The sequence below is a fragment of the Periophthalmus magnuspinnatus genome, chromosome 19 (genome assembly GCF_009829125.3).
Source record: "Periophthalmus magnuspinnatus isolate fPerMag1 chromosome 19, fPerMag1.2.pri, whole genome shotgun sequence".
In the NCBI taxonomy this organism is placed as follows: Eukaryota; Metazoa; Chordata; class Actinopteri; order Gobiiformes; family Gobiidae; genus Periophthalmus; species Periophthalmus magnuspinnatus.
In genome coordinates this window covers 17,530,022-17,553,512 of record NC_047144.1, presented here as the reverse complement: position 1 = coordinate 17,553,512, position 23,491 = coordinate 17,530,022, and the positions used below count along the sequence as shown (strand labels likewise).

The 23,491-nt window shown below is 41.6% G+C and overlaps 1 protein-coding gene across 1 annotated transcript in view; it reads right to left on the bottom strand.

Moving 5' to 3' along the window:
* LOC117386889 (disintegrin and metalloproteinase domain-containing protein 12-like) overlaps positions 1-23,491 on the bottom strand; it is a 160,547-nt gene that overhangs the window by 55,872 nt on the left and 81,184 nt on the right. Inside the window, exons 5-10 of the mRNA XM_055229843.1 lie at positions 19,940-20,016; positions 15,762-15,969; positions 9,452-9,517; positions 6,874-6,945; positions 5,168-5,337; positions 3,503-3,587 (exon numbers count right to left, since the gene is read on the bottom strand). Coding sequence (XP_055085818.1) covers positions 3,503-3,587; positions 5,168-5,337; positions 6,874-6,945; positions 9,452-9,517; positions 15,762-15,969; positions 19,940-20,016 — 678 coding nt within the window. The remainder of the gene's footprint in view (positions 1-3,502; positions 3,588-5,167; positions 5,338-6,873; positions 6,946-9,451; positions 9,518-15,761; positions 15,970-19,939; positions 20,017-23,491) is intronic.

Here is a 23,491-nt window from a genome sequence, read left to right as displayed (position 1 = left end):
AGAATGTGGAGAGAATGTGACGAGAACATGGAGGGAACATTGAAAGAATGTGGAGAGAACATGGAGAGAATGTGAAGAGAACATGGAGAGCACGTGGAGGGCGAGAACATGGAGAAAACAAGCAAAAGTGCGAGCCATTCATGAATCTATTACAGATCATAGAGACAAAAGTGGCGCACATTTTGTTGATTGAGATCCGTCTGAAACTAAAATAGATTAGAAATTATTTGAATTAACAAAAATATATTTTAAGTGAAAAAAATATAAATCTGATTGCGTCTGATTTGTCATTTTTGGCTTCAATAAAAACCATAACTTGACCTGGCGCATGGCTTGATATTGATATCCACTGAAATATATGTTTAGTTCCACACTTTGTAATATTCCAGGCAAAGCAATAACATTTCATGGAGACAGGTGGCGGACCCTACACCAGAAAAGTTACATAGTGTATTTTTAAAGGTCCTATATTAAAGTCTGTCTACATCTCCAAAGCTCAAAATACTCTGTTCCACCTTGTGATGTCATGAAGTGGTAATTTTCAAGTTAACAGCTCCTTTTACCTTTAGTTCAGTAGAAATGTGGCAATTCCAGGCCTGAAATGATCCAAATGATTCTAGTGAAGGTGTGTGGAGTTTAAAAACACAGTGGAGCACTTCCTGTATCACCACATGATGACATCACAAGGTGGAACAGAGTGTTTTGAGTGTGGGAGAAGAACTCAGCCTAAATATGCAGGGTTTATGTATTAAACATGTGTGAATGAAACAAAATACACAAAACTCCAGGTCTGTTTGTGATGAGGAAACAACATTAGAACAGAGATGAGAGAACAGGGTAACACGTGCCCTTTAATAACTGTTATATTAAGTCAGGTGCAGACTTGCTCCTGTCAGAAGGTGCCGTTTTGCTCCTGTCTGTTGAGCTCTGGCCTGTAGCATGAGACCTGTCACTTACACTATTCCACAGCAGGAGCACGGGCTGATGAAAGACACTACTGGGGCCTATTCAAACCAAATGTCAGCACTTACCTCCATCCAAGCGAGATTTACACAAAAACCTCCTGCCACTCTTCCAGAAATACCTCCCATACCTTAATAAGCCCGACGCAGACAGCTATCGTCGGCAGAAATGAGCCAACGAGGAAAAAAATGGGATATAATTTAAACTCTCTGACGCTGTATATTTCTATAGAAGTTTGGTCCAGAGTGTGACGGTGGGAGAGTGACCTTTAGGGGGAGAGAATGAGAGGAATGAGCTGACAGGACAGGACTGCAGAAGAAGAGAGATGGTCATTACAGCGGTCAGGATTATCTGATGGTCTCAAGGTCCAGTCAAATACTCTGAAGAACACGGCAGTTTGGGGAAAAAGCGTCAAGTTTTTCTGCTGCTTTGCAAAAACGCGATAAAACTATATAGCTCGTATCTAAAAGTGTAAAGTGTGTACTGTTCTGTTTTGTAATAGACGTGTAAATGTAAGATAATGTTAAAGGTGCAGTGTGTAACTTCCATCTGCTCGTCTCCGTGGAGATGTCATTGTTTTGCTTGGAAAGTTCAACAGTAAAGCATTAAACTCTTACAGCTTGAGTTTATGGGTTTAATCACGTGATGTTGGTTTTATTGCTGCAAAATGCCTTGAAATCTTACTGTGTGTAGGCTCGCCTTTTCAAAGATCTGACCTGTAACTTCGCCTGAATCAAAGCTATGTTATAATGCTGTTACCTCCTCAAAAACAGACCTGGAGTTTTGTGTATTTTGTTTCATTCACACATGTTTAATGCACAAAATCTGCACATTTAGGCTGAGTTTTAAAACACTCTGTTCCACCTTGTGATGTCATCATGTGGTGATACAGGAAGTGCTCCACTGTGTTTTTAAACTCCATACACCTTCACTAGAATCATTTGGATCATTTCAGCCCTGGAATTTGCAGATCTCTACTGAACTAAAGGTAAAAGGAGCTGTTAAAGTCGAAAACTACCACTTCATGACATCACAAGGTGGAACAGAGCATTTTGAGCTTTGGAGATGTAGACAGACTAAAAATAAAGTGTTACTCAAACATGTGTGAATGAAACAAAACACAACTCCAGGTCTGTTTTTGAGGAGGTAACAACATTATAATTACACACAAATAAACTTGCATTTTCTTGCAATACTGTAGAACATTCCACAGTACAGCTTTAACGTACTACAAGAAATATAAAATGAATAGTCCATTAGCGTTGCCATTTGCCACACCGCTGCGTTCAAGCCCATTAAAGATTTTTTAAGTGACTCTCCAGATGGTTTGGAGAAAGAAAGCATTTAGCTCCCTGCAAAAATAACAATGGGACCCAGGGGAGGGGCCGCGGTGAGTTCAAAGGTGCTCTGTAAAAATCAAAATGCCGTGATTCGCCTTTAAACATGTACTGAATGATGTCTGTAAACAGTAGTAGATTAGGACGGCAGAGTTTTACCATCTGGGAGCAGGCTTTTGGGGAATGGTCAGGGGACTGGTCATAAAGGTTTAAAAGGAGAAAAACAGGCCCCCAGACAAACACGGAGTCCAGTTTGTGATAAAACTGTACCGTCTGCACAGCCACTACCTGACATCTCCATATTAAGTTACTCATTTTGAGCTTTGTGGATTAGTCCTGTGTTTGCAGTTTGAGGAAAGTGTAGTTTTCATATAGTAGTAGTGAATACTTTTACTCAAGTTGTTAACAAGTCGTAGAAGTTGTAGTACTAGTCACCCACAGCGTTCAGCTTCAGACAAATGAAGCTCATCGAGGCTAGAAGTTATAGCGGCGAATTTGGAGCCAAGTTGCATATTCCACGAGTATCATAGCAACGGAAAGAGCCAATCCGGAGGGAGCATGTTGAACGCCGCTAAATATAGTATAAAAAAAAAAATCTGTTTGCTAGTTTTGATGCTGAATGGATGTCCAACCAATTCTGTATTTTAAGGTAGACACTCAACTTCAACCATCCAAGAGTAGACCAAACATTAGCTTTGGTCCAAACAGGAAGTGCTCATGAGCGCGCTTCAGGCTCCATCGACTCTGGCTGCAATTCACTTTCTATTGAAAAACTGTGGCTCCTCTCTCTGTAACTGCTGCTGTCAGACTCGTCATTTTAGTCTTAAAATGTTCGTATTAACCCGCTCTACATGATTCTGGGTTTTTTTATTTTTCCATTTGTGTACATAAATCTGCTAGTATGAACATTACTAACAGACAAATCGAGCTTCCCGCTAGCGTTAGCAACAGGTTTGATTGACAGCATTGGCATTGACAGCAGCGATGTGGGCAGAAGGGGTGTTACCTTTAACAGCCTCGCTCCAGATTGGCTCTTTGATACTCGCAGCCAGAAATCCAAATATGTAACTCAGCTCCACATTGGCCCCTTTAACTGCTTTAGCCTCAATGAGCTTGGGTGACGTCACACTCACTTAGTCCATTTCTTTATAAAGACCATAGTTCTGTAACATTAAACTTTGTATATAGAGGGAAGCACTGACCATGACGATGCCTCCGGACTGCTCGGCCGTGCACATGCTCATGATGGGCGCCATGCCGATGGTGGTCCCCTGGAAGTAAACCCCACTGAGGGGACACACACAGGTCACACACAGAACGACACAGCAGACGAGATTATACAGAGCTATGGGGAAGATATACACACATGTTTTTAATACTGCTTATGAGTACTGTAAATGTGGGACTATAGAGTGCACCTGAATATAAGCCACACCAGCTAAATTTTAAAAGAAAATCAATTTTGTACATATATAAGCCACACTTAAATATAAGGCACAGGTTTTAATGTTGTAACATGAGATACTTACACAGATAGACGGTACACCAACGTTTTTTTTGTTGTTTTTTTTGTTGTTGTTTTTTTATGTAAGACACTATGGCACCATCTGTGCTCTTAGCCTCACTGTTAGCACTCTTAGTCTAGTTTTATTTGAGTTTTTTTGCCGAGTCACGCTAAAATGAATAAATATTTAAAGATGAAGCAGTGGACCGGAAGTTGCGGGTGGATGAAACATGAAAAACACTACACAAATAAAATGAATACTTCACCAGAGGACACAAGAGTCTCAAGGGTCTCAATGCTAACGCTAATGCTGAAGCTAATGCTAATTTTGAAGCATGATAAATATTAAAACAACACCACAAACTGAAGTATTCTACATTCTCTAAAAATAACTTGGTAGTGTTTATTTTAATTAATTAGAATGTTATGTTTTCTGATTTTAATAAAAGACTGTTGACTGTTAGTTTTGAGACACAGTGAGCTAGCTAGCATGCTACTGTGAACAAAGCCTATTCATGGCATACGTCTTCAGTTTTAGTTTTCAATTACCCACAATGACCCATGATGAACTCTGGAGTGGAGTCAGCTATGTTTTTGTTTACATGGGTTAGTTTTCATTTTGAGAAATTGATTGAAAAATGAAAAAATAATGAAATATACAAATGAAATGGAAACACAAATTTGATTGGCTCTGATGCCCTGCAGTGTGAAGGTCTGAAAACACGCTCTCATCTTTTGAACAGGGTCGGACCATCAATGAATACAATAATGTCTGGACAAATTTGTATAATTTATTTTTGATTAAAAGATGTTTATTTTTTCCACTATTCACATTAATATTAGTTCATAGTGACATGGCAATGACTATCAGTGACATTAAAGGGCCGGTATTACGGAAAACTGTCTCTTGTAGCTTTAAGTCATGTTCTAATGGTGTTACCTCCTCATAAACAGACCTGGAGTTGTGTTTTGTTTCATTCACACATGTCTGAGTAACACTTTATTATTAGTCTGTCTACATCTCCAAAGCTCAAAATGCTCTGTTCCACCTTGTGATGTCATGAAGTGGTAGTTTTCAAGTCCACAGCTCCTTTTACCTTTAGTTCAGTAGAGATGTTGCAAATCCAGGTGTGAAATTAACCAAATGATTCTAGTGAAGGTGGAGTTTAAAAACACAGTGGAGCTCTTCCTGTATTACCACATGATGACATCACAAGGTGGAACAGAGTGTTTTCAGTTTGAGAATGAAAGAAAACACAACTCCAGGTCTGTTTGTGATGAGGAAACAACATTAGAACAGAGATCAGGACCTTTAATCTTATCTAGAAGCTTCTTAGGCCTGAGATGTTTGCCGTGTTTGTACCTGACGAGCTGCGCGTTGTCGTGTGGTTTCGTTGGCAGTAGTTTGACTTTCCTCCAGTCTAAAAACTCGTGCAGCGTGGTGAAGGGGTCCTGGGTGATGGGGCATTTATCGAGGTCGCTCCAAACCTCCAAACCAACCAGAGCCACGCGGATGTTCAGGGCACGATAAAACTGCAGGAAGAAAGAACGAAGGGATGAGAAACCATAGACCGTATATATAAATGGACATAGCTAACGCGCTAGCCATCGTGTTTCAAATAAGAAGTGAGCATGGGCGCGCTTCAGGCTCCATCGACTCTGGCTCCAATTCACTTTCTATGTAAAAACTGTGGCCCCTCTCTCTGTAACTGCTGCTGTCAGACTCATCATTTTAGTCTTAAAATGTTCGTATTAACCCTCTACATGATCCTGATGTTTTTATTTCACTATTGTGTCCGTAAATCAAGATATGAACATTAATAACAGACAAATCAGGCGCCTTCTTTCCCCGAGGTCCCTTCCCCTAGCGTTAGCAACAGATTTGATTGACACCGTTGCTAAGCGCCCACTCTCTGCTAAACCAACGGTGTAGACGGGAAGGAATAAGTCAACTGTGTTCTATTCATGTGTAATTATGAAGTGTTTTATTTTCGAATAATCAGGAAGTGTGTTAGCATGCTAGTTGTTGATAGCTTCACCCTGACAGCAAAAGTCCACTCTGGTCTCTGAGAGTTGTGAAAAGTGCTTATAAACTCATCATGGTGAGTAATTAGGATGGTCAGAATGCGTAAGGTCAGTGAGTAACTTTGGACGACTGCAAACTGTTTAAAATGAACAAGTTTTATTTTTCATGTTTTTAAGACACTAAAAATCAGGTTCCACGCCTTTAATCAGTGGTGGATAAAGTACTCAGTTTTCTTATTTAAATAAAAGTACAGATACAGAAGTAAAGTTACTCAAGTAAAAGTAAAAGTATCTCATGAAAAAAGTCGACTGAAGTAAAAACATTTAAGTACCTGTTTCAAAATGTACTTTAAGAGTAAAAAGTAAAGTGTTGTTCATTTGTTAAAGTGTAAATGTAGTGACATAGATTCAAAATGATTCATATTTTGGTCACAGTAACATCCATCCATTTTCTTGCTTATCCGGGGCCGGGTCACGAGGGCAGCAGTCTAAGCAGGTCACAGTAACAGTATTAATCAATTTCTTATTTTTTCTTATGGATTTTGTGCCTGTATTTTTGTTTTGTTCAAAGCCGAAGCTTGAACTGGAAAACTTTAGTCAGAATGTTTCCACAAACATGGTAAAAATAACCCCTGACATCATATGAAAAGTACTTTTAACTTTCAGTCTAGTTAAACAATGTAGTGGAGTAGAAAGTACAGATACTGCTCTCAAATGTAGTGAAGTAAAGGTAAAAAGTACACAATGTAAAATCTGCTTAAGTAAAGTACAGATACCTCAAAATTATACTTAAGTACAGTACTTTACTACGTATACTTCATTACCTTCCACCACTGATTGTTATTCAGTTGTAGTAAAGGTCAAAGGTTAAAGAGTGACTAAACATTACATCATAAATGGTTTTAAGTGTAATTAAGGTTTTCCATTTATTACAAGAATGGCCAAAGTAAAACGGTGTTCTGTTTTATCTCATATTAAAGTTTGATTTTACGCATTTCTCTCTGGACGTCATATTTACAGAATAATTTGATTTTCCGTCGTTACCTTGTCGACGTAGTTGGCGATCTCGGCGAGCCTCTGCTTCACCCGCTCCACGTCTTTGCCTTGTTTCTGAAACTGAGAGGAGAATAAAGATAAGACAGAGGCTGAGGCCAGAAGTGTGAGGCTCAACAGCACAAGAACACAACTCACAAAAAGACAGATCCACATGTACAGTTCAAATGGTGTCACTATGAGAGTTTACAGATTGCAAACATATAAATAAATAAATAAATAAATAAATAAATAAATAAAGTGTAGAATTATGGGATGTATTTTGAACCTCTGATAGAAGTTCACACATGAAAATTATTTTATTTTTTCAAACAACAATCAGCTAAAAATATCCCCCCGATAAATCCATATTTCATTACATCTGCAGTTTTTTTTTGTTTTTCATGTATTTATTTTTTTTTAAAATTTTTTAAGATGTAAAGGTTTGATTACATAACTTTTCTAAATAATTATATATATGCTCATGATCTGATATTTTGCTTTTAGTTCAGAGTTTTTACTGTTTTGTATCTGACACTTGGTTGCTATGCCGACGAGTTTATGTTTTAACGCCACGTTCTAAACAGGAAGTGATCATGGGAGCACTTCTGGCTCCATCGACTTTGGCTCCAATTCACTTTCTATTGAAAAACTCTGGCCCCTCTCTCTGTAACTGCTGTCAGACTCGTCATTTTGGTCTTAAAAAGTTCATATTAACCCGCTCTACATGATCCAGGGGTTTTTATTTGACTATTGTGTCTGTAAATCAAGATATGAACATTAATAACAGATGAAAACTAACTGCTAGAACAGAACCATTTTTGTTTTTGTTTTGTTTATTATTGTTCATTTTTTATTTTATATATATATTTTTTTATAAACAACATGACATGGATGACATAAATTTTGAGTATTCTGATGATGAAAACTTGCTCCAATATTTCAAATCTTTACTTTTTTACTTTGTACGTGCTATTAATGAGTAACTTTCTGTTTTAATGTTCGGTATCAGTATCGTATCGCAAACTGCAGGTACCAACTCATCCCTAAAATAAACCGAAACGCACTCCTCCTCGTCCAAACGCAAAAGCTCCTCTGCCTCTGAAGCCCGGATACACCTTCAAACAGCCAAAGCTCTGTGTACTGTACATTTTAACGTCAGCAGATATCAGTATCTTTAGGCTCTACTCGGTTCAAATGTTCAAAGTGTTTATACGGAGGTGTGTGTTGCCGTAGCGATAACCCCAAAACCTGGACGATGTACGCTTTGAGGACAGCTTAAGGGGAAGGGGCGCTGACCTCTTCTGCGTCAGCCTGTTTGGAATCTGCGGGCTGGGAATGTCAGATAGGAGCCACATCAAAAGACGGTTAATAGGGAATTCTAATGATCCGGCTTTACGGTATGCAGCCTATAGGAACGCTGATTAAGCTCCCTGGCATTTAACGCAGGCGGGATATGCAAATAAATGATGATATGGAATTGGTTTTGGACTGTTAATGTGCTTCAGAAAGAAAAAAAAATACATGAAAGAAATGATAAAAAATAAATAAATAGTCATAATGGTTATAATAGTGATTGTAATGGTAAGAATAACAACAATTAGCAACTTAAAGTGACCAACAGGGGGCGCTATTCAGGGGTCACGCCATTTTTTTTGGTGTCCGAATGTCCATTGAGTGAAAAAAACGGTGCACTCAAAATTTACCACAATGCACCTTGGAAAGTAGTGTGCACCAATGGTTACTACAGTGGTCAATATAGCCCACAATGCATTGCGAGAGTCGTCAACACAGCAGTGGACAGAGACAGGTCTTTAACTGGACACAACACGACTGAATGAAGCAGACAGAAGCACTGGTTTATCTCACTGTTGGTCCTGATTATGAATAAAACACTTTAAATAAACCGTTGCTGTGTAAAGTTGTTAGCGTTAGCCGTTTAGCTTAGCACGAGCTGTTAAAAGAGCGAGAATTTCTACATCTATGATAAAAAAAAATAATAATAATAATAGTCCAGTCCGTTTACGTGAGACCCAATTTGACATAAACTTGGGTGATTATTATTACCGCCAGTCCAAAATGATCATTATTTATGACACAAATCAACTTTTATCAGAGTTTAAACTTTAAACCTTTTCACCCTGACCTGAGTCACATGACCTGAGAGTCGTGAGCTGTGCATCTGAATCTCTCTGTGAATGAGGCTCTGTAGAGTCTGATAAAGATTGCAGGGCTGTGGAGTGAGTCAGGGGTCAGGGGTCAGGGGAGACATTCAGACACAGTCCAAAAGTTTCAATCAGTCGTTAATGTTTTTGTTACTGAAGTGAGAATGGACAAACTTCCAACTCCAGTTCACTTCACAAAAACTGTGGCCCCTCTCTCTGTAACTGCTGCTGTCAGACTCGTCATTTGGGTCTTAAAATGTTCGTATTAATCCGCTCTACATTTATAGCTTCTTCTTTTAATTATGGTACTTAATTTTAAGACCCAGAAGAATACCATATGCAGAGATGTGTAAAAATACTACATAAGTTTTATTTCATACACACACACACACACACACACACATATAGAAGTATTTTTCCTTTACCTCCCTGTTGTCAGCGACGATTATGAGCTCCACGTACTTGGTGGTGGTCTGGGCATGGCGCTTGTTCTGAGGAAGACAAGAATCAAGTGTGATGAAGGTGAAAGTACAAGAGCCCGTAGAGGACACACTTCAACGTCTCCAGTGGGAAAAACACGGGATAAACAGAGGTGTATATGAACACTCGAAGCGGGGGAGTGCAAAACAATCACACACAATTCAAAGAGGAACGGCGAGGAACGACAAGGACAGACACCGCCTGATCCATCTGTGGTATTTATACTGAGGTATCATGAGCCAGAGCTAAAACTGTTGATTAGTATTTGGTTTTTGATACTTCGCTCTCATACAAAAAACAAACTAAGCTCCCAAAACCACACAGATCACTAAAACTCTGAGAACTTAACCAGTAAATACATAAAAGTGACATTCTTGTAAAAAAATAACAATCGTTTTCATTGTAAAAACACAGTGGAACAGCTCCAGTCGTGATTTGTGCTGCGGCCATAACGTCTTTATGATCCACTCACAGTTCAGCAAAACGACCCGTGTTTTTACAGCTCGAACATATATACACGACAAAATATATTGATATATACACACAGGGCAGTAGAAACATCAGCTCTGTCCTGGTTAGATCAAAGGAAGAGGCAGGAGTAGATGTGAAACTGTCATTTTCTGTACAATATATGTATTTATTTACTTTACCTGTGCTTTATATTTCAGACCATAAGCTCCAGACTCCATGTTCATCTGTGTGTGTTGTGTTCATAGAAAAGGTGATTTAAAGATGCAGGTACTTTAAAAACATATATGTGACATGTATATTTCACTAGTAAAGTGTATACTTTACACTGAGACAGAACTCAGCTCCTCACATTAGGTGTCCTCCAGTCTATGAATACAAATATACAAATACACAAATATACATGTTATATACATATAGACCCTATGTATTACTACAAGTGTCAAGAAATTTCTATCCATCCAGTTTGTTCCTCTTTATCCAGGGCCGGGTCCTCTCCCTCTTGTCCTCCTCTTTCTCCTCCTCTTCCTCCTCTTCTTCCTCCTCCTCCTCTTCATCCTCTTTGTCCTCCTCTTCCTTCTTCTTGTCCTCCTCTTCCTCCTTCCTTCTCCTCTTCCTCCACCTCCTCTCCCTCCTCCTCTTCCATTTCCTCTCCCTCCTCCTCTTCCATTTCCTCTCCCTCCCCCTTGTCCTCCTCTTCCTCCTCCTCCTCCTCTTCATTCTCTTCTTCCTTCTTCTTGTCCTCCTCTTTCTCCTCTTTTTCCTCCTCTTCTTCCTCCTCTTTCTTCTCCTTTCCCTCCCCTTGTCCTCCTCTTCCTCCTCATCCTCCTCTTCCTTCTCCTCTTCCTCCACCTCCTCTCCCTCCTCCTCTTCCGTTTCCTCTCCCTCCCCCTTGTCCTCCTCTTCCTCCTCCTCCTCCTCTTCATTCTATTCTTCCTCCTCTTCCGTCTTCTTGTCCTCCTCTTTCTCCTCTTATTCTTCCTCCTCGTCCTACTCTTCCTTCTCCTCTTCCTCCACCTCCTCCCCCTCTTCCATTTCCTCTCCCTCCCCCTTGTCCTCCTCTTCCTCCTCCTCCTCCTCTTCATTCTATTCTTCCTCCTCTTCCGTCTTCTTGTCCTCCTCTTTCTCCTCTTCTTCCTCCTCTTCCTTCTCCTTTCCCTACCCCTTGTCCTCCTCTTCCTCCTCCTCTTCTTCCTCCTCGTCCTACTCTTCCTTCTCCTCTTCCTCCACCTCCTCCCCCTCTTCCATTTCCTCTCCCTCCCCCTTGTCCTCCTCTTCCTCCTCCTCCTCCTCTTCATTCTATTCTTCCTCCTCTTCCGTCTTCTTGTCCTCCTCTTTTTCCTCTTCTTCCTCCTCTTCCTTCTCCTTTCCCTACCCCTTGTCCTCCTCTTCCTCCTCCTCTTCTTCCTCCTCGTCCTACTCCTCCTCCTCTTCATTCTCTTCTTCCTACTCTTCCGTCTTCTTGTCCTCCTCTTTCTCCTCTTCTTCCTCCTCTTCCTTCTCCTTTCCCTACCCCTTGTCCTCCTCTTCCTCCTCCTCTTCTTCTTCCTCCTCTTTCTCCTCGTCCTCCTCTTCTTTCTCCTCTGCCTCCACCTCCTCTCCCTCCTCCTCTTCCATTTCCTCTCCCTCCCCCTTGTCCTCCTCTTCCTCCTCCTCCTCCCCCCTTCATTCTCTTCTTCCTCCTCTTCCTTCTTCTTGTTCTCCTCTTCCTCCTCCTTTCCCTCCGCCTTGTCCTCCTCTTCCTCCTCCTCCTCCTCCTTCTCCTCTCCTCAGCCCTCTGTCAAATCTCTTCATCCACTCTGCTGGCTCTGCACCTCTTATCTGCTCCCCGAAAGATAAGCAGGACTGACCCATAACTGTGTGTGTGTAGGGGTGTGTGTGTAGTGGTGTGTGCGTGTGTGTGTGTGTGTCCCATATAAACCCTGTGGACAGCGCTGTGGGAGGAGTCAGTGGACGTTACACAGACATGTTTTATAATTGAGTGATGAGTTGAGACCTGACCCAGAGCCTTATAACTGTGAGGTTTGTGGTTCAAATCTTATCAGTTCATTCTATTGTTGACGTTTAGTTTCACAATCTTATCTTTATAAATGGGTGAGTGTGATCACATACTGTTCTGATTAGGTCCTGGTTTGAGGCCAGTTTAGTTCTGGTGTAGATTTGGTCTAGTCCTGGTTTAGTCCTTGTCTAGTCCTGGTCTAGTCCTATTTTGGTTCTGTTCTAGTCCTGGTCTAGTTCTGGTTTAATCCTGGTCTGGATGATTATACATTTTTTGTTGGAGGGTCCGACATATTCCTCTACTTGGAAGGTTCCATACTATGGCATTAAGCTTATTTATCTCCATGGAGACGCACAGATGATACCAAACTGTGGAGAGGCCCGTTCACAGAGAGAATGACAAGAAACACCTTCAGCGAAGAAATGATGGACTGATGGATTTGTAAAATGCCACACTGTGGAACCTTCCAGACAATGCATAAACATCTACAGGAGGAGCAATGAGGAGAGGGGGAAGAGAGGAGGTGAAGAGCTTTTAATACAAGAGAAAGAGGAGGAGAGAGAGAGGGAGGGGGAGGGGGAGGGAACATGAGAGAGAAAGAGGAGAGGGGGAGAAAGAGAGAGGAGGAGGGAGAAAGAAGAGGAGGGGAGAGAAAGAAGAGAGGAGAGAGAAGAGGAGAGGAAAAAGGAGGAGGACAGAGAGAGAGAGAGAGAGAGGCAGAAAGAGAGAGGAGAGACAGAAGTGGAGGGGAGGAGAGAAAGAAAGAGGAGAGAAGGAGACAGGGAGGAAGGAGGGAGACAGGGAGGGAGGAGGGAGAAAGAGGAGAGAGGGAGAAGGAGAGAAAGAGGAGGAGGGAGAAAGAGGAGGAAGAGAGAGAAAGAAAAGAGGAGGAAAGAGGAGAAAGAGAGAGGGGAAAATAGGTGAAAAAAATGAGAGGAGGAGAGAGGGAGGGAAGAGGAGAGAGAAAGAGGAGAGCAAGAGAAAGAGAGGAGAGGAAGAGATGGAGGGAGGAAGGGAGGAGGAGAGAGAAAGAGGAGAGGAAAAGACCAAGAGTGAGAGGGAGGGAAGAGGAGAGAGAAAAAGATGAGGAGGAAAGAAAGAGAGAGAGAGACAGGAGAGAGGGAAGGAGGAGGAGAGGAAGACAGAGAGGAGTAGAAAGGAAGCGAGAGGGAAGAGAGAGAGAAGGGGCTCTTCCTGTAGAAATAAAGACAAAAAAAGTGACCTGAGTGATGTTCAGGTCTGTCTCAGTCACTTTCTGTCTCTCATTAACACAAATGTAAATCCAAAACTCAAGCTCCTCGTGAGTCTCCTGATGTCACTGTGAAATGAAACGCCATGTGCCAGTCTTCAGCTCACAGCCATAAACCCCCAAAATAGAAATAAAAACATTGCATTATGGGTAATTTACACTGCAATCACAAGCTGCCCTTAAGTCATATCACAAAACACCAGTACTTCACACTGACGTTTCAGACTTTATAATAAGTAATAAAACACCTATATTTACACCAGTCGAGCTCAAAATCATATACTGTGTTCAGGGCATTATGGTCCTGCAGGTCGCTCCCATCAAATACTCCTTTTCTCTTACAGATTTACAGCCAAATTTAATTATATATACACAGAGAGAGGTCTGAGGAGCTTTATGTTTCAGATTCAGTCTCTGTTTTCCGTCGTGGCTGATACATTCATTGTTATTGTCAGACCTTTTGTTTTGTTTTGTATTGAGACACAATGAGGCTAGTGCTATGACCATAAAGAAGAACAAAATGGACGTTCACATTATACAGTTTCATAATGGACTTGGACACATCGTAAACAGCCATTGTTTCAAACTGAGTATATTACGTCTCGTTCCATTTCAGAACTGTATAAAATCTGACTTAAAAGCAGTGGAAAAACTAGCAAATCACACACACACATGCTAACTGCTAACTTTAGATTCTGACAAGCGCAATTTGAAATAATTCTGTGTAATTAGAGCTGAGGGAAACGGTTTTGAAATGTAATTGTGATATTAAAGCTGCAAGCGGCGATGGAGGCCCTCAACAGTTACTTCATTACTGGTGTGGGACGATTATTTTTGACAATTTGGAGGGACACTGGCTGTGTCCGAATGTCCCCCCCAGCCCCTGACCCCTCACTAACACTCACTTAGTCCACTTCTTTACACAGTCTGGTTTGGATACTCATGATTTTGCTAGACTCCATTTTGCTGTGTGAGGTTCTGTGTCCTTAACGAGTTTGCTTCTTCTCTTCATCTTAATCTCGTTGCCTCTACAGATTTATGTTTACTCTCTGTGCGGTTACTACGTGCTGAGGGAGTAGACAGCAGGAGAGTGGCCTAAAAGCTGTTTTATGTCTCCTGACCTGGCACCCTTTTATAGACCAGGGCCCCTTCAGGAGATAATGCACACAGTTAACATGCAGCACCTCGTGCTAACCTTTATGGTCCCTCTTTACAGCTAATGGACAGAGCTAACGCTGAATAATGCAACAAGTATCAGGGCTAGCATACATCTCACCAGCACAGCTCAAACCCTGAAGAGGATGGAGTCAGTTATATGTGTGTCTGTGTTATAATTAGTTTTATTTAATCATGTTCAATACACTGGATTGGGACCCGCTGTGGCCAGAACAATCGAAATATTTTTGGGTTTAATCTCTGCAACACTTGTAATTATAGGCTCCATCAAATAAACATATGTAAACACAATATGGATTTCATATGCAAAACATAACGAAAATATTGTCTATAAATATAATATTACATTTATAGTTATTAATGATTTAATTTTAAAATAATTACCTCTATCAGTATTACTTTTTTATTATTTATTTTTATTATAAGTATTACCATTCACATCAGTCCGTTGTGCTCTTGGGCAATGCACTTCACCCACCTTGCCTCTGTTTTTTCTATAAAACTGATGTATGTATGTAGTGAATGATCCATTAATAACACATAAAGATGATAAGTATTGTAAAAGTATTGAAACCTCTATTAAAGCTACCATCTTTAATTAGACTCTCCAACACGCCCCTGTTGTAATCTCACACATCACCACTAGATGCTATCTAAGTTACTGCTGTCTGACAGTGTGACAACTTTGGCCTTAAATAAACTTGCAGATAATCGCGTTAAAGCTACCATATGTAAGTTTATTTGATTGTTTTCACCAGTAGATGGCAGATGTAAAACCTGTTCTCCACTTTCCCCTCCCCCCTCTAAATACTTGGCTCCTCCCTCTTGCCCTCACCTGTCCCCCCTCTCCTCACTCAGCTCCTCCCCTCACCTGTCCCCTCTTCTCCTCACTTGGCTCCTCCCTCCTCCCCTCACCTGTCCCCCCCTCCGCACTTGGCTCCTCCTTCCTCCCCTCACCTGTCCCCCCCCTCTCCTCACTAGGCTCCTCCCCACTCCCCTCACCTGCCCCCCCCCCTCTCCTCAGTTGCCTCCTCTCCTCACCTGTCCCTCCTCTCCTCACATGGCTCCTCCTTCCTCCACTCACCTGTCCCCCCCTCTCCTCACTTGGCTCCTCCCTCCTCCCCTCACCTGGCTCCGCCTCCTTTCCCTTACCTGGCCTTTGTTCAGACTCACCTGTGCTCTCTGATTTTCTTCTGCCAGACTAAACCTGGCACACTATCAGACTGTAGTAACATATATCACATCTAGTGGTGATATGTGAGAATGCAAGAGGGGTGGGTCGGCCAATCCAATTACAAATAGCAGCTTTAACGAGTAGAGCTATATAAATGTCAGCATTCGCTTTAACTTTAGCTGTACTTACTCGTGCACTGAAGGCTCTGAAGACGTTGTCCTGGTTCATATCTCTGTTTATGTAGCTGTAGTTTGTGGAGGTCAGGTTGAGGCCCTCGTGTCCGCAGGTGCCAGGGGACAGGTGCAGGTGCTGGGCGGGGTACACCAGGTGAGTCCCGTCAGAGTGGTCCAAGGAGGGCTCCAGGACGAAGGAGCGGTCACCAAGAGACAGGAAGCCTCTGGAGACAAAGGACAGAATGAGACAAAAGTGAAGGTTTGAGACGTGATTTTTTTATACGGAAAAATGTGGCGTAAATGACCATAAATGTCCTATGGAAACTGCAATGCAATTTAGTCTATTACTTTAAAGGTGCACTATGTAACTTTTCTACATCCTTGTTTCCATGGAGATGTTCTGTAGCTTTCAATTATGCAAAACAAATGCAGAGAAATGGTTTATTATCAACAATAAACTTGCCAGAAGGTGTAAACAGTGATATCTAGCTCAAAAGTTATAAAAATGTTAGCTAACCGTAGCATTTTCCATATCACGGCTTGAAGCTAAATGCTATGCTAATGCTACGTGTGGGAAACTGGAGTGTTAGCTTCAGATAAGACCCTCATTCATCTTCTACGTGTAACCAAAGAGTCAAGAAGAAGCACATTACATGGGATTTGCGCATTTACCTTAAAGTACTTTTAAACATCTGAAATGATTTATGTTTTTATTCAGAGCGGGGGCCAAAAAATGAAGTTGCGAGCCAATTCTCATGTATATTTCACAAGATTCACACTAAAGTCATAAGACATTCTTCTAACTGCTCCACAGCTGCCAACCCAAATCAACGCACAGCTCCCAGTGAAATATTTATGAACAGGCCTAGTTAAACCTTGCAATGATTTGGAGTGAAACATTTAGCAGAAAGAAATAAAAACATCTTTATATAGCACTTCTCCACCTTTGAGGCTCGGAGCGCTTTACATCAAGGAACCACTCACCCATTCTTACACGGAGACACTGAGGCCAAGGTGGGTTAAGTGTCTTGCCCAAGGACGCAGCAACAGTATTCATTTGTGGGAGCGGGATTCGAACCACCAACCTTCAGATCAGTGGGCAAACTCTCTGTCAACTGAGATAATGTTGCTCCTTTTACTGCTGGGGGAGCGTGCATCACTTGGATTAGGCACCTGCTTGTCTCCATGTAGATGTTACTGATTTGCCTCGAATTTCCCACAGCATGGCATTAAACTTATCTATCTCTAAGGCACCATACCAAGTTGTGCATCAGATCTGTGGAAAGGTAACCAACTCAATGAAAGAATCTACGTCACATATGTCAAACTCAAGGCCCGCGAGCCAAATGCGGCCCTCCACATCATTTTATGTGGCCCTCGACAGGCTAAATTAAAGGGTATGATGGTCTTAAAATGTCAGTTTAGCAGGAGATAGTTACACAGTCATATTTTTACATCTAGGCAAATGTATATGCAAAATTTGTAACTTGAATAAGTACTAAATACATAAACAATGAATAAACAAGTTAAAAAAGTAGTTACATTTATTTTACATCTGGCATTTTGAGGGCCGCCATTTTGCTAATGTGGCCGTCTGTGAAAATGTGTTTGACACCCCTGATCTACATTTTTAACAACGCAAATCCCTGTGTTTGGTTAAAATTGAGATAGTTTAATGTCATACTGTTGACTATTACACATCTCCACGGCAACCTCTCATCAGAAAAGTTACGCTTTAAGTTGAATTTTGGACCAACTGCAGTGTCTTGAATTATCCACAAAAGCTCCATTTCTGTAGAAAACAAGATTACGCAGACCAGGAGTTTTGTGTTTTGTTTCATTCACACATGTTTAACACACAAACCCTGCATGAAAACACTCTGTTCCACCTTGTGATGTCATCATGTGGTGATACAGGAAGTGCTCCGCTGTGTTTTTAAACTCCATACACCTTCACTAGAATCATTTGGATGATTTCAGCCTTGGAATTGCGAACCTCTAATGAACTAAAGTTAAAATGAGCTTTTAAATTGAAAACTATCACTTCATGACATCACAAGGTGGAACAAAGCATCGATTTTGTGTAATATGGGACCTTAAAAACATTGTACCTTTGTTGGGCTAAAAGAGGAGCTCCCTTTACATCAAAACATTCATCATGATTTCTTTTTTTTTTTTTTTTTTTTTTACTTAAACTTTACTTAAACTGGAGCGGAATCTAATTTCTGGACTATAATGGATTTCTGTTTTGCTTATCCAGAGTGTCTCCCGTTACAAACTGCTCATAATGGAGTTATCACCTGCACTTGGGGCCAGGCTCGTGTTTCACAGCACACTTAGCACAAACACAGGCAGGAAATTGGGCTTTAATGGGAATTTGGGTGGTCAATACTTCACTTGTTTTCAATGAAATTCTTGTGGGTTTGGGACTGCAGATACAAGGGATATAGATTTGGGTCTTTTTCTTAGTGTTTTCTGTGTAATCCCCAAGTCGTACAGGTATGATCCATCACAAAACAAAAATTCTATTCTGTCAATTGGGAAAAAGTTTTAGAGTGAAGATGTTTTGAACTTAGCCAAAGGAAATAGTTTGAGAGGAGAGTTTTGTTAGGAAAGAAAATCCATCTTTGAACACGAATACTAGCCTTAGACATCATCTATCTCCTATTTATGACTCCATCTTCAGACCCAAAGCAAAACAAAGAAAACAATAGGGCGAGCCAGTATGCTAAAAGCCAGTATGGTAATAGCCAGTATGCTAATAGGTGTGAGAGCATACATTAGGGCCCTGAACGATTATGCAAAATATGACTCAGGCACAGTTCACACTAGCTAGCCAACAAAGTGTAAACAAACAGGTGCGTTAGCTTCATTGTAGCTAGTTTCTCCCTTCAAGGCAGTGTCCACTTTTGTCCAGTTTCTGAAAAAGCGCAGTTGCTGAATGTTCAAATATATTTTTAATGTTTTGTTTTTCATAAATGTCACTGTGATGTAACTTATCATTTGACTAAAGCTGTAGTGAGTAGTACTTTATGAGCTGCAGAACTGGTTGTTGTAGTTTTAATAGTATTGACCAAAATATCATTGGTAGAGTGGTTTTAGCATAGACTGTATATATAAAAAGACATAGCTAACCTGATAACAACTGTGTTCCAAATAGGAAGTGATCATAGACGTGCTTCCAGCTTCATCGACTCTGGCTCCAATTCACTATCTATTGAAAAACTGTGGCCCCTCTCTCTGTATCTGCTGCTGTCAGACTCGTCATTTTGGTCTTAAAATGTTTGTATTAACCCGCTCTACATGATCCTGGGGTTTTTATTTCACTATTGTGTCTGTAAATCAAGATATGAACATTAATAACAGACAAATGAGGCACCTTCTTTCCCCGAAGTTGCTCCCGCTAACATTAATAACAGATTTGATAAGTGCTCACTCCCTTCTAAACCGGCAGTACAGGCAGGAAGTGGCGTTACCTTCAACAGCCTTGCTCCGGATTGGCTCTTTGGTTGCTATGATACTCAGTGTCGGAATTCCAAATATGGAACTAGCTCCAAATTGCCCGCTATAACTGCTCTAGCCTCAATGAGCTTTAATTGACTGGAATCGAAAGCTGTGGGCGATGTCACACTCACTTAGTCCACTTCTTTATACAGTCTACGTGGCTTTGCCTTGATTCAAAAACAGATGATGAGTTTTTATTTCACTATTGTGTCTGTAAATCAAGATATGAACATTAATAACAGACAAACCTCCTGCTAGCGTTAGCAACAGGTTTGATTGACAGCATTGCTAAGCGCCCGCTCCCTGCTAAACCAGCGATACGAGCAGGAAGAGGCGTTACCTTCAACAGCCTCGCTCCGGATTGGCTTTTTGGTTGCTATGATACACGCGGTTGGAATTCCTAATGTGGAACTCTGCTCCAAATTGTCCGCTATAACTGCTAGCCTCGATGAGCTTCATTTGACTGATCTATAGATGTATTGCTGGGTTTCAAATGACGTCACAACATTGTAAAAGCCAATCATATTTACTATAGATGTGGCAGCTGAAATTCTAATTGTTCAAATGCAGACTTTTGTTGTCATACAGTGAGTTCTTGGGGCTAGTTATTAATATAAATGATCAGGAATTTGGATATTTAATGGCAAACACAATGTAATTAATAGGTACACACTCATTTTATTGACTCACCTGACGCCATCACACGTGCTGAGGGTCACATCCGAGTCCTGGCGTCCCTCCACCTCTCCGTGGTAGTAGCAGTTCACCTGAGGAGACAGAAAACTCTATGGACTTTACCATTCAAAACCGAACACAAGACAGAAGGACGGGGCTAATGGAGAGAACATGTGTTAAGTGCAACAGCAGGGCTCATATGTTACTCACTTCAGAGCAGGTAGGGACGAGATATCAAAGCTGAGGAGAACATTTTAGGACAATCTTTACCTGATTTCTATAGCACGTTTCAACCTAATTCCGCTGACAAAAGTGTTTCACATAAAAGCCAAGAACATCCAAATCTACAGCGAACACCATACATAGGACAAGAACAATAAAACACCAGTCTTGTCTAGTGTTAAATGCCAGGGAGAGCAGGCACGTTTTCAGACTCGTGTTGGTTTTAAGTAATCTCATTTTCAACCTTTCTCCAAGAAGACTCTCAAATCTACTAATCTCATCGTTTAATGTATCACTAATGGGTGAAGAGTCTTGCCAAAGGACACAACAACAGGGTGCAATGGTTGAACTTGGGATTGAACCATCAGCTATCAGGTTTGTTGGGGAATACTCGACCAGAACATGTTAAAGGCGCTGTACCTGATGTTTATAATCTCAAAAAAAAACATGAAAAAAACAGAACTAGTTCATTTTAAACAGTGTGCAGCAGTTGAGACATATTCCTTATTAATTCACAGCATCTGAAGTATTCACCATGATGAGTTTATAAGCACTTTTCATAATTTTTCAGAGACCAGAGCAGAGCTTTGCGCACTCATCTGAAGATTACCGGTTCAAAACCCGCTCTCGACATAAAAATCATTGGTTGAGCGATCAGATCCACTGATCCACAGGTTGGCAGTGTGATTCCAGCTCCCACAGTTGAACGCTGTGTCTGTGTCCTTGGGCAAGACACTTAACCCACCTTGTCCCCAGTGTTTGCGTACACTGATGTATCAATATAAGCGTGAATGGGTGCTTTGAGTAACTAGAAGGTGGAAAAGCGCTATATATAATTTTGGCCACTGATTATTTACCTAGCTAGCATGCTAACAGCGCCTCAGCCTTACTTCCTGGTTCGTAGAGGATACTACTACTAGGTACTAGACACAGCTGTTTGATTTTGACTTTTATGATACGTCTATACTACAGCATAAAAAATGTAGCTCAAATCCAGGTACAGCTCCTTTAAACCCACAACAGCCTGTTTCTGGAGCTCGGATCATTCACTTCCTCAGTCCAGTCCATTACTCCAGCTCCAGTCGGCATCTGTTTGTCACATTAAACCGGAGACATTTTTCTTCCAGGGATTCAGTCAAAGTGGAACTGACAGCCAAATCCCCAAACGCCACAAGAGTTTTGCCTGTTCGGAACGTCGGGAGACTCTTAAAGTAATACAGCGTTTATTGAGGCTTGTGGGATTAAGTTCGCTTCCTCCTGCCATCCAAAGACTTCACGAAGATGACGATCCGAGATTAGTGAACGTGTCCTCGTGTTTGTACATACGTGTTAACTTGTTAGCTAACTGCCAACTATGTATGTTTTTTTTTTTTTTGCGCCTTCTTAAAGCAGTGATGCGAGACATTCCAGGTGAAGCGTTTATATCTCCATGGAGTCAAGCAGGTGGCTGACCATTTGCCAGAAAAGTTCCATAGGGAGTCTTTATGATGGGCTGTAACAAATGTAACTGTTTGGGTTATGGTGAAGTTTTGGATAAGTAGTAGTAATAACCAGACCAAAATAGACTAAACCAGGACTGAACCAGGACTGAACCAGGACTGAACCAGGACTGAACCAGGACTGAACCAGGACTGAACCAGGACTGAAGCAGGACTGAACCAGGACTGAAGCAGGACTGAACCGGGATTAAACCGGGACTAAACCAGGACCAAACCAGGACCAAACCAGGACTAAACCAGGACTAAACCCAGGACCAAACCAGGACTAAATCAGGACTAAACCAGGACCAAACCAGGACCAAACCAGGACCAATTCATTATGGTTTTGGGCATAAAAAGTATAAATGAGTATGAGCAATATTTTTATTTAATGGCCTATTGTTGGACATTTTAGGAAAGGAGATAACGGCTCCATGGAAACAACAAAATGGCAAAATGGTTACACCTTTAGTTTGTCCCTCAGATTTCATAATAATAATACTGTATATACCTGATATCTTGAGGTGTGGAGTTAAGAGGCATATATTGTGCCTCTTAACTCCACATTTGTTGTGTTTCCTGCAGCTGTTCGTTATCGTCGCTTCTGCCCTGTGGAGGGCACTGTGTTCCTGAAGCACATGGTAATAATTGAGTGTGATTTTAATAAAAGTTGTGGAGCAGAGCAGACAGGAGTGAGTCAGAGTGAAATTCTCCCTCCACGAGAGGCCTGTGGCTCTCACATAAAACACTCTGAAGTCTTATACAGCAAATACACAGCAGCACATGTACTGCACCAGAGACCTGGAGACAATGGGACCTGGACCAACCTCATAAGAACCAACCTCACAAGGACCAACCTCAGAAGGACCAATCTCACAGGGACCATCCTCACAGTGACCAACCTCAGAGGGACCAACCTCACAAGGACCAACCTCACAAGGACCAACCTCACAAGGGCCAACCTCAGAAGGACCAATCTCACAGGGACCAGCCTCACAAGGACCAACTTCATAAGGACCAATCTCACAGGGACCAGCCTCACAGGGACAATCCTTACAGTGACCATCCTCACAGTGACCAACCTCAGAGGGACCAACCTCACAAGGACCAAACTCAGAAGGACCAACCTCACAAGGACCAACCTCAGAAGGACCAACCTCAGAGGGACCAACCTCACAAGGACCAACCTCAGAGGGACCAACCTCACAAGGACCAACCTCAGAAGGACCAACCTCAGAGGGACCAACCTCACAAGGACCAACCTCAGAGGGACCAGCCTCACAAGGACCAAACTCAGAAGGACCAACCTCACAAGGACCAGCCTCACAAGGACCAGCCTCAGAAGGACCAACCTCACAAGGACCAGCCTCACAAGGACCAACCTCAGAGGGACCAACCTCACAAGGACCAACCTCAGAAGGACCAACCTCAGAGGGACCAACCTCACAAGGACCAACCTCAGAGGGACCAGCCTCACAAGGACCAAACTCAGAAGGACCAACCTCACAAGGACCAGCCTCACAAGGACCAGCCTCAGAAGGACCAACCTCACAGGGACCAGCCTCACAAAGACCAACCGCACAGAGACCAATGACTGAACAAAAAATCCTGTGAAGCGCATTACAAGTGCAAGGCATTTTTATTAAGTAGTACTAGGAGTAGAAGTAGTAGTAGCAATGGTAGTAGTAGTGTAGTAGTAGTATTAGTAGTAGAAGTAGCAGCCATTGTAGTAAAAATAGCATAAAATCATAGTTTAAACAGAAGAACCAAAATGTATTTATTTGAAACCTCATAGAATTCAAACAAAATTAATCCCAATGATCTGAGCTACAGTTTACACACGGGTTTAATTAAAAACACACAAAAT